At 41.5% G+C, this 11,430-nt stretch overlaps 1 protein-coding gene across 1 annotated transcript in view; it reads right to left on the bottom strand.

Moving 5' to 3' along the window:
- Window positions 1-11,430, bottom strand: part of LOC104990283 (reelin) — a 531,703-nt gene that overhangs the window by 58,437 nt on the left and 461,836 nt on the right. Inside the window, exons 32-34 of the mRNA XM_010842284.1 lie at window positions 4,541-4,699; window positions 4,167-4,355; window positions 3,360-3,633 (exon numbers count right to left, since the gene is read on the bottom strand). Coding sequence (XP_010840586.1) covers window positions 3,360-3,633; window positions 4,167-4,355; window positions 4,541-4,699 — 622 coding nt within the window. The remainder of the gene's footprint in view (window positions 1-3,359; window positions 3,634-4,166; window positions 4,356-4,540; window positions 4,700-11,430) is intronic.

Here is an 11,430-nt window from a genome sequence, read left to right on the forward strand (position 1 = left end):
CCCTGTTTATTTAACTTATATGTAGAGTACATCATGAGAAACGCTGGACTGGAAGAAACACAAGCTGGAATCAAGATTGCCGGGAGAAATATCAATAACCTCAGATATGCAGATGACACCACCCGTATGGCAGAAAGTGAAGAGGAACTCAAAAGCCTCTTGATGAAAGTGAAAGTGGAGAGTGAAAAAGTTGGCTTAAAGCTCAACATTCAGAAAACGAAGATCATGGCATCTGGTCCCATCACTTCATGGGAAATAGATGGGGAAACAGTGGAAACAGTGTCAGACTTTATTTTTCTGGGCTCCAAAATCACTGCAGATGGTGATTGCAGCCATGAAATTAAAAGACGCTTACTCCTTGGAAGGAAAGTTATGACCAACCTAGATAGCATATTCAAAAGCAGAGACATTACTTTGCCAACAAAGTTCCGTCTAGTCAAGGCTATGGTTTTTCCAGTAGTCATGTATGGATGTGAGAGTTGGACTGTGAAGAAGGCTGAGAGCTGAAGAATTGATGCTTTTGAACTATGGTGTTGGAGAAGACTGTTGAGAGTCCCTTGGACTGCAAGGAGATCCAACCAGTCCATTCTGAAGGCGATCAGCCCTGGGATTTCTTTGGAAGAAATGATGCTAAAGCTGAAACTCCAGTCCTTTGGCCACCTCATGTGAAGAGTTGACTCATTGGAAAAGACTCTGATGCTGGGAGGGATTGGGGGCAGGAGGAGAAGGGGATGACAGAGGATGAGATGGCTGGATGGCATCACTGACTTGATGGATGTGAGTCTGGGTGAACTCCGGGAGTTGGTGATGGACAGGGAGGCCTGGCGTGCTGCGATTCATGGGGTTGCAAAGAGTCAGACAAGACTGAGCGACTGAACTGAACTGAACTGAACTGAACATATGTGACTTGAAAAAGTTAGTTTGAACTATCAACTTATTCTGTGTTTTAACTCTATGCAGAATATTAGTTTTCGCTTTCAGGCTTTTACAACTTTTCAGTACTGGAAAAGAGACTGAGGATGATAAACATGAGGATAAGTTGGAATCTTACAAAGTTCTTGCCATGAAGTCTCTGTTCTACTGTCCCTAAGGTTTCTGAGGTAGTAAGTGGAAGCCTTATCCAACTTCTGCCTCTATTTTGGTTCCTGAGGGCCTGGCTCCCATAAAGGTGAGAACTGGAATGATGTGATGCACCTCCATTTTTTTTTTTTTTTTTTATTATATTTGCAATCTGTTAACTGGGATATACTGTCAGAAGACCACTTTATCCAGAAATATGTACAGCCTTACCAAACAGCAGTAGCAGTCTCTCATTTAGGAACAGATTGCACAGCAGAAATGTGTTAGTTATTTGGAATGTAAAACACAGTCGACTTGAAGTGGAATTTCAATAGTAACATTTCAAGTGCTTTTGTTTTCCCTACACAAGTCCTCCTTCAATGCAACACAGCTGCCAGTGTGGTAGCTCTGAAACGGAAATCTAATCATGTCACCACTCAGTTTAACACACTTTAAATGGTTCCCCTGCACATGCCAAACTGCTAATATGAAATACATGCCCCCTTCATCATCCGCCCTCTTCTCTTGCCTCATCTTTGCCTATTTCTTCACAATTGTACTCTAATAGCATCAAGTCCTTGAGTTTTCCCATCAACTCATGTTTCTTCTGGTCTCTGGGATTTTTTTTTGGCTTACAACAGCACATATGACCTCCCACAGGCTCTCTTCAATCAGATAAGCTCTATTCCCTAATTCAGACTCAACTCAGACATCAGTTCCTGCAGAAAGCTCCATTCAATCTCCCTAATATCCCCCTTTGTTTCAATAATATCCCTGGGTTTTGTCACTGTTAGCATTTTATAGCATAAATAACTGCTTAGATACCTGTTATCCTAAATCATATATTTGGGTCCAGGCATCACCTTATTCATTTTGTACCAGAGATCTAACACATAATGTTGTTGTTGTTTAGTAGCTAAGTTGTGTCTGACTCTTTTGCGGCCCCATGGACTGTAGCCTGCCAGGGTCCTCTGTCCATGGGATTTTCCAAGCAGGAATACTGGAGTGGGTTGCCATTTCCTTCTCCAGGGAATCTTCCCAACCCAGGGATTGAACCCACGTCTCTTGGTCTCTTGCATTGCAGGCAGAGATATTCAATAAATGTTTGTTGAATAAAAATAGAATGAATAAATGAGCTACAAGTGAGCATTCTTTAAAGCGCTGGGGTCCACAGGACACTCTTTTAGGTTAAATACTAAAACACATTGATTTCCTGTGTGTGTGTATTTTTTTTTCTGCCACTTGTTTGCACATCTCTGAATCAAAATGGAACCAGGAAAATGGAAACCACTGTAAGTATTTAGTGGAGAGAATTTACAAAGTACTGGATGCATAGTGAGTAGCAGCATCAGTGAAGAAATAAGAGTTTAGGGAAGTCAGGAAGCCACTGCAAGTCCAAAGATGGAGAGCTACAGGAGGAGGTGCTGCTAGTGTCCAGGGGCCAGTGTCACCTGGAGGGACACCATGGTGGAGCTGGAGCTGCTGAACTTGGCCAAGATGTACTTGAGACAGAGAGGGAGGGGGAGGAATACCCTGGTTTAACTTTATTTCCACCCTCCACTTTCTTGCTATTATCTGTTACTCCCTAAACCTACCAGGAAGCCAGAAAACACATGCAGCTGGCAAATGCAGCTTGCAGAGGCCAATCTGTCTACAATTCAGAGCAGGGCAGTGGAAGGAAGATGTAGGGATCTAGGGAGAGCAGCCCCAGGATGGCACAAACTCTCTCACCCACCACAGTAACATTAGTTCCTAGAAAGATCCTTCACTATCCAACACCTAAACCACAGAAGTGGGAGCCTGCTGTAAGCCCTAACATAAGGTAGGGCTGAATGTAATCTGAGATCCTGCGGAGGGGAAGAAAGATGTAAAATGATATGAGCATTTTAAAAGAATGAACCTTTTACTCTTATTGTGGTGTGGAGATTAAAAAAGAAAAGCCAACAACAACTAAGGACACTCTTCCACATCTAATGATTTTACAAACTGCTTCATGTAGATAAGTATCACTCTGGTTATTGGGTAGATGTTTATTTTTACAACAATTTAAAACCTGAATCTGTCAGGCAGCCTTCAGGTTGCTGAAGAAGCAGAAAAGTTCAGCCTCATAAAACTCCTAGAACTCCTAACCACATTTAAAAAGTATTACCCAAGCACCTATAACTTTTTCTCCCCCCTGGTATGTTCCATGCATAATCCTCATGAAAGAGTAATAGAATTTCCAAGTGGCATCACAATTATTTTCCAATTAGGTGACAGAAACCTGAAGTTCTGACATGTAGCCAAATGACAATTCTCACATGGTGGAGAGTGGAAGGTAGACAGTGATCCGCTTCCAATTCTGGAATCTCTCGGAGGTGTAAATTGAACTTTCTGTGTAGTGCAGACAGCCAATGGTTGGAGGAACACATTCTTCAGTGACAAGATGCCAGTCCCTGCCATTGTTCAGAGAATACTGGAGCTGTACACTGTGGGAGTCGCTGAAGGGCTTGCTACAGCCCATGCTCATTTCAAACTGCAAGAAAGTTGATGCTGACACATGGAAGTCCCAGGTCTCAGCGTAACGAGGTTTTCCTATGAAAAAGGAAAAGTTTAATGGTAGCACATAATTGTACTCTCTTTCTTACTTGGTGTTTCTGCTTGTCATGCTTTCAGCAGTAAACAAAAATGATATCTTATCTATAGTGTCTCACATGTGCTTTGACTTTTCATCTCACACTGATTGTTTTTATCTAGTTAGCACAGACTCAGAAATATGGACGGCTGCTAACTTCAAAAGTCTTACCACCTTGAGACAGGCCAACAGAGAGTCTGAAAATTCTAATTCTGCAAATTATAAAACATGGGAATGTTCTCAGACAGACATTTTGCCTCACTTTTGAGAAACATTGGTCATATTATGCATGCCATGAAAGACAGTCCCTGCAAAAACTGTCATGGGGTTCACCAAGTCACACTAGAAGACAAAACAACTTATTTCCAACTGCCTCCCTCAGCACAGGCAGTTATGCACATGGTTTTGCATTAGAGAATCTCCTTTTGGGCTTTAGTTAATTTAGTCCTCTAGTTAATTAGATATTCTCCCTTTATCAAGTGAAAATGTATACCTATGTTTTCAGTGAATATCAGAGCAGTGTCCATAGAGAGACAGTCAATATCAACTTGACCTCCTTGGATTCGATACCAGTTGGCTTGCAGATCTAAAGAGCCATCAAATTTATCCTGAAACCCAGTTTGAGAGCTGTCATTCATTCCTATAAGGACATCATCCAAGGCCCACTGGGCTGAATGCTTCCCTGAAATCAGATGAATAAAAGCAGTTACAGGAGGTTCATTATATAGCAATATGAATATCTCTATGACTGTGGTTTTAAATCAAATTATCTAGAAATTGTCAGCAAATTAAAAAACACATAATATGAAGTGGCTTTAACTGGATGATTAAATGCTACCAGGAAAGTTGACGTGAGCAGTAACTTGCCATGTTGGGGCTGCCACCATCGAAAAGCTGTAGCAGGTGTCTTTGACTCTCGTGGAAGGTCAATGGAAATGATCTGTGGTTCCAGAAATGACATGAAGTCCAACTCTCGAAGCAAATGCCAGAGTATCCCATTGTCATTTGAATACTGAACAACAAGCCCTGTGTTAAAAGACATAAATCCAGTTACTTGGACAGCTTTCCTAGAGGCAAAAAAGGCAAGGAACAGTATTATTTTAAGTGGCAAGACTGTACTAGAAACTTCAAATTGCATCTCATAGAATGAGGGCACATTTGTCTAACTTCCAAGGAATGAATTAGTAGACCTGAAGGCTCATCAATTTCTTGACAGTTTCTGATGCACCAACTCCTAGGAAATGGGGGAAAAAATATATAAGCTCTTTTAAAGACCACTCAGCTTTGTATGAGCAATGAGGAGGTTGGTAAGAGGGACATAAAAATGCACTTCAGATTATGTATTTGAATTTTAGATTCTGTCCTGAACAGTACAAAGTCTCATATCATTATTATATACTCAGAAGGAATATCTCAATCTCTTAGCACAGAATAAATAAGGGCTCTTTGCTGCTGATGCACCAGATAGGAAGCACAGGTCAATCTGAAATTCTCTTAAGCAGAAGGATACTTTTACAGGCACTTCATACTCTGTCAGGCCTTGGTCACTGAAGACTGATAAAGACAAATTATCACACAGCAAAGCAGAAGAACTTACTCCGCTCTGATGTTACTCTGACCTTCCTCTCTCTTTTCACCTTCTCCCCTTCATGTATCTCTTCTGCCCCATCTCCCTCTGCCTATCACCAGAGAAGTGTGATTTAGGGAAATACACATGAAAGTTTAAGATACCTCATGTGCGATTCCTTCTACCTCTCCCAGAAACATTTTTTATTTTAAAAGAGGACACAGGGGAAGGGTAATATTGAATGCAAAGGAAAAAACTGCTAATGATGAAATGGTAGGAATCAATGAAATATATATATACATATAATATATATATCATTAGCAAATAATTAAAAAATATATATTCTATTTGATGGGAAGGGCAGAGGGCTTTCTTGGCATCTATCTAATTGCCTATTCCATAACTGTTCCTAAGACTGGCACTGTATATTCAAATTTATGACTGGGGATACTGAAGTGCTATCTGAATATTCACATAAATTATGTCTAGTAAATTTGTGTTTGTTATATTAATTTTATTATAGCTCAATCTTTCTAGTAGTAGTAGTGAAAGTCACTCAGTCATGTCCGATTCTTTGTGACTACATGGACTGTAATCTGCCTCTTGCCAGGCTCCCCTGTCCATGGAATTCTCCAGGCAAAATACTGGAGTGGGTTGCCATTTCCTGCTCCAGGGGATCTTCCCAACCCAGGGACTGAACCAGGATCTCCTGCATTGTAGGCGGATTCTTTACCATCTGAGCTACAATGTCATGTTCCCTCAGTCTTCCTGGAAAAATAACCCATGGTTCATATAATATCTTTTTAGTTTCCTCATTATTAACTAAGAAGAATATCTCAATCCCTGTGTTGTACTGCACAGCAAAGAGTTTAGTAAAATTGTTTCAAGAAATAATATGATAAAATATAGAACTAAAAGAATGCCTTTTAAAGTTAATTGATATTACATGGAATTATCGTCACTATATCTGACAAGGGGTGATGTCAGGAATAATAATGTCTAACACGCAAAAGAAAACTCAAGAGAATTAATGCTACCATATTTAAAATATAAGAAATCATTGTGTTTGATGAGTGAATAAAAACAGCTCAAAGAATAGGAACTCTGTAGGGAGACACTATGTTGTGTATGGGTGTAGACATGGGCGGCTGGAACTTTAGTGGGTGGAAGTCAGACCCATGTGTTGCAGAAGGGAGAGAACCACATCAAAGTTCCTGAAGAAAACTGAAGGGAGGTTCTTTCTCATCTTTATTCTAATCAAGGTGAGGAGTGTCTGACAAAGTTCTAGTCTCCAACCCTTGTTGCTTGCTCAAAATATAGCTTTCTTGTGGACATTAATTTGTTTGATATGGTTGATATTTGTAACATGAGAGAGAGCAAGTGAGAATGAATAAATGATTTAGATAGTTATCTGGGAAGACCTATTTGGAAAGTGGATATGGTATCAAAAATAAGGCATCACAAGACTAAAATCTCACTGGTGGTCCTTTAGCACCTTCTGCTCAAAGTCTGGTCCAAGGATCAGCACCTGCATCATCTGGGAACAGGTTCTACCTGTGAAGTTTTTAAAACATCTCCACAAACTATTTGACACTCCTCCCATCAAAAAGTGAAGGTTAATTCGCCTCTTTTTCAGAGTGGCTAGACCTAGTAACTTGCTACTGTTACACAGAGTATGGTAGAAGAGACATTGTGTGACTTCTGAGATGAGGCCATAAGAGGTGTTTACACTCTCTTCCCCCCCTCTCTCTCCCTGTAAGGACACACAAAGAGCCTGTGGACAAGTTCACTGAAAGAAACTGGTCTCTTGCCAATAGCCAGATAAGTGAGCATCTTGGAAAGAGATCCTCCAGCCCTGATTGGTTCTTCAGATGAATGCACTGCTCCTGGCTTTTACTTCGTGTGCAGCCTCAGGAGAAGTCCTGTGCCAGAACCTGAATTCCTGACTCACAGAAACTAGAAGGTAACAGACGTTGCCTTAGGCCACTCAGTTGGGAATAATTTGTTATGCAGCATACCATTGCAGTCCGACTGAAACAGAATCTGCATTTTAAAGCTTCCCAAAGGATTCTAACAGAAGCAGAAGATATTAAGGAGAGATGGCAAGAATACACAGAAGAATTATACAAAAAAAGATCTTCACAACCCAGATAATCACGATGGTGTGATCACTCGCCTAGAGCCAGATACCCGACATGTGAAGCCAGACATCCTGAAATACGAAGTCAAGTGGGCCTTAGGAAGCATCACTACAAACAAAGATAGTGGAGGTGATGGAATTCCAGTTGAGCTATTTCAAATCCTAAAAGATGATGCTGTGAAAGTGCTGTACTCAATATGCCAGCAAATTTGGAAAACTCAGCAGTGGCCACAGGACTGGGAAAGGCCGGTTTTCATTCCAATCCAAAAGAAAGGCAATGCCAAAGAATGCTCAAACTATCACGCAATTGCACTCATCTCACAGGCTAGCAAAGTAATGCTCAAAATTACACACAATAATGCCAGGCTTCAACAGTACATGAACCGTGAACTTCCAGATGTTCAAGCTGGATTTATAAAAGGCAGAGGAACCAGAGATCAAATTGTCAACATCTGGTGGATCATCAAAAAAGCAAGAGAGTTACAGAAAAATATTTACTTCTGCTTTATTGACTACACTAAAGCCTTTGACTGTGTGTATCTCAACAAACTGTGGAAAATTCTTAAAGAAATGGGAATACCAGACCACCTAACTTGCCTCTTGAGAAATCTGTATGCAGGTCAAGAACAACAGTTAGAGCTGGACATGGAACAACAGACTGCTTCCAAATAGGAAAAGGAGTGTGTCAAGGCTGTATATTGTCACCCTGCTTATTTAACTTATATGCAGAGTACATCATGAGAAATGCTGGACTGGATGAAGCACAAGCTGGACTCAAGATTGCCAGGAGAAACATCAATAACCTCAGATACGCAGATAACATCACCGTTATGGCAGAAAGCAAAGAACTAAAAAGCCTCTTGATGAAAGTGAAAGAGGAGAGTGAAAAAGTTGGCTTAAAACTCAACATTCAGAAAACTAAGATCATTGCATCTGGTCTCATACTTTCATGGCATCTGGTCCCATACTTCACGGCAAATAAATGGGGAAACAGTGGAAACAGTGACAGACTTTATTTTTGGGGGCTCCAAAATCACTGAAGATGGTGACTGTAGCCATGAAATTAAAAGACATTTGCTCCTTGAAAGAAAAGTTATGACTAACCTAGACAGTTTATTAAAAAGCAGAGACATTACTTTGCCAACAAAGGCCCATCTAGTCAAGGCTATGGTTTTTCCAGTAGTCATGTATGGATGTGAGAGTTGGACTATAAAGAAATCCGAGTGCTGAAGAATTAATGCTTTTGAAATGTGGTGTTGGAGAAGACTCCTGAGAGTCCCTTGGACAACAAGGAGATCCAGCCAGTCCATCCTAAAGGAAATCAGTCCTGAATATTCATTGGAAGGACTGATGCTGAAACTCCAATACTTTGGCCATCTAATGCGAAGAACTGACTCATTTGAAAAGACCCTCATGCTGGGAAAGATTGAAAGTGGGAGGAGAAGGAGATGACAGAGGATGAGATGGTTGGATGGCATCATCGACTCAGTGGACATGAGTTTGAGTAAACTCCAGTAGTTGGTGATTGACAGGGAGGCCTGACATGCTGCAGTCTATGGTGTCGCAAAGAGTCGGACACGGCTGAGCAACTGAACTGAACTGAACTAAAAGGACTCAGATGTATATGAGCATATGAGAATTACGGCTCAAGTGGTCCCTGCTCCAATTGGTTTCTGCCTGCTGCCTTCCTCCACATTAGCTTTTTCAGGACTGTCACATACACCTGCAGGCAACTGCAAGATCTGCAGAGAGGAGGCCCCCAATTCTTCAGGTCAATGGAATGCCTCTCAGGTAAGTATGAAAGAATGGAGAAATGCAAGAAAGGGAAACAGCAGTATCTCTATCTATTTTTTATCAATCTCTGGGCCTCTTTTTCTTGGGCTCCAAAATCACTGCAGATGGTGACTGTAGCCATGAAATGAAAAAAACGCTTGCTTCTTGGAAGAAAAGCTATGACAAACCTAGACAGCCTATTAAAAAACAGACACATTACTTTGCCGACGAAGGTCCATCTAGTCAAAGCTATGGTTTTTACAGTAGTCATGTATGGATGTGAGAGTTGGACCATAAAGAAGGTTGAGCACTGAAGAATTAATGCTTTTGAACTGTGGTGTTGGAGAAGACTCTTGAGAGTCCCTTGGACAGCAAGAAGAGAGAGAGAGAGTCCCTTGGACAGCAAGGAGATCAAACCAGTCAAGGAAATCAACCTTGAATATTCATTGGAAGGACTGATGCTGAAGCTGAAACTCCAATACTTTGGCCACCTGATGCAAAGTACTGACTCATTAGAAAATACTCTGATGCTGGGAAAGACTGAAGGCAGGAAGAGAAGGGGACAACAGAGGATGAGATGGTTGGATGGCATCACTGACTCAATGGACATGAGTTTGAGCAAACTCTGGGAGTTGGTGATGAACAGGGAAGCCTGGTGTGCTGTAGTCCATGGTGTCGCAAAGAGTCAGACATGACTGAGTGACTGAATTGAACTGACCCTCTTTAGCTGTGTCATCTAAACACTGTCCATCGGAATAAACCAAGCCATTTCAGCTCAACTACCAAATATTTAAGGAACATAAAACATTGCCCTTTTAAAATGACACCTCCATCCTCATTCTTCCCAGTCTTACTGAAAATAGCCTAATTTTGATTTTAATTCCAAATATGCAAATTGAGGCTTCAGCTTGAGTATGCAGAAAATCTTTACTTTTATCACTGGAAGAGATTTGTTCAAGGATTTAGGCAGATTTACATTTTAACAACCAGTTTTCAATAAAAGGCTGAGAAATGCCTGTGGGATGTAAATTACACAGGCAGCAGTGAGTTCAAGAAAACGCTCAGGGTTGTTGAGAATAAGTTGTGTTCCTAAAGGGAAAAAGTCCCAGAAGGCAGATGAGAGCAATTATAATCAGAGGTTAAAGTAGAGGACAGCCTCTGGTCAGTAAGTGGATGTTCCCACTATACCCTGGTCAGAGTTTTTTTTTCCTCATATACAAATAGGGGTATGGATTTGTAATTTTCAGAAGAGTCATACATATATGCACATGCACACAGTTGCTTCATGTTCCAACCACGAACTACTTTTAAATAGCAATTCTATCACAAGGTTTAAAGACAACATTCAGGTTCTCCACCTCTCCAGTCAATAAGCAAGATTCTGGGACAGAACTCCGTCTACCTTTGCATCCCTCAAAGCTCCTGTTTCCATGTGGGTGGAGAATGTGCTCTAGAGATACTCTTGTTTTGAACTACATATTGTTTCTGTAGGGTGATTCTATAAAAATTTAAATCAGGTTATGTCACTGCCTGACCTAAAAGTCTTCAGTTGTTTCCAATATAGTGGATTCCAATCCCACCTCTGTTCCATGGCCAGCAAGGCTCTGCGTGACCTGGCTCTGTCCCTCTCCTTCTTCTCCCCAGCACTCCTAAACCTTAACGAGCCCCAGGCCATCTGGCCTTCTTTCTGTTCTTCCAACACCACAACTCTTTTCTACCTCATGGCCTTTGCTGTTTCTTCTGACTGGAAAACTTGCCTTAAGCTCTTTCTGTTGTGGCTTTTTTCACCATTAATGTGTGTGCTTGGTTGTGTCTGACTATTTGCAATCCTATGGACTGCAGCCCGTCATAGGAACTGAACTGGACTGCAGCCCACCAGGTTCCTCTGTCCATGGGATTTCCCAGACAAGAATACTGAGGGGACTGCCATTTGCTCCTCCAGGGGATCTTCTCAACCCAGGAATGGAACCAGTCTCCTGCATTGCTGGCAGATTCTTTACTGCTGAGCTACCGGGGAAGCCTTCTCCTGGTGGCTCAGATAGTAAAGAATCTGCCTGCAATGGAGGAGATCCAGGTTTGATCCCCAGATCAGGAAGGACCCTTAAAGAAGAGAATGACTACCCACTCCAGTATTCTGGCCTGGGAAATCCCATGGAAAGAGGAGCCTGGTGGGCTACAGTCCATGGGGTCACAAAGAGCCGGACATGACTGAGCAACTAACACTTTCCCCTTTAGATTTCATTTTAAATGTCACTTTCTCAGTAAGTCCACTCCCAG

The sequence above is a fragment of the Bison bison genome, unplaced genomic scaffold, assembly GCF_000754665.1.
Source record: "Bison bison bison isolate TAMUID 2011002044 unplaced genomic scaffold, Bison_UMD1.0 scf7180017864175, whole genome shotgun sequence".
In the NCBI taxonomy this organism is placed as follows: Eukaryota; Metazoa; Chordata; class Mammalia; order Artiodactyla; family Bovidae; genus Bison; species Bison bison.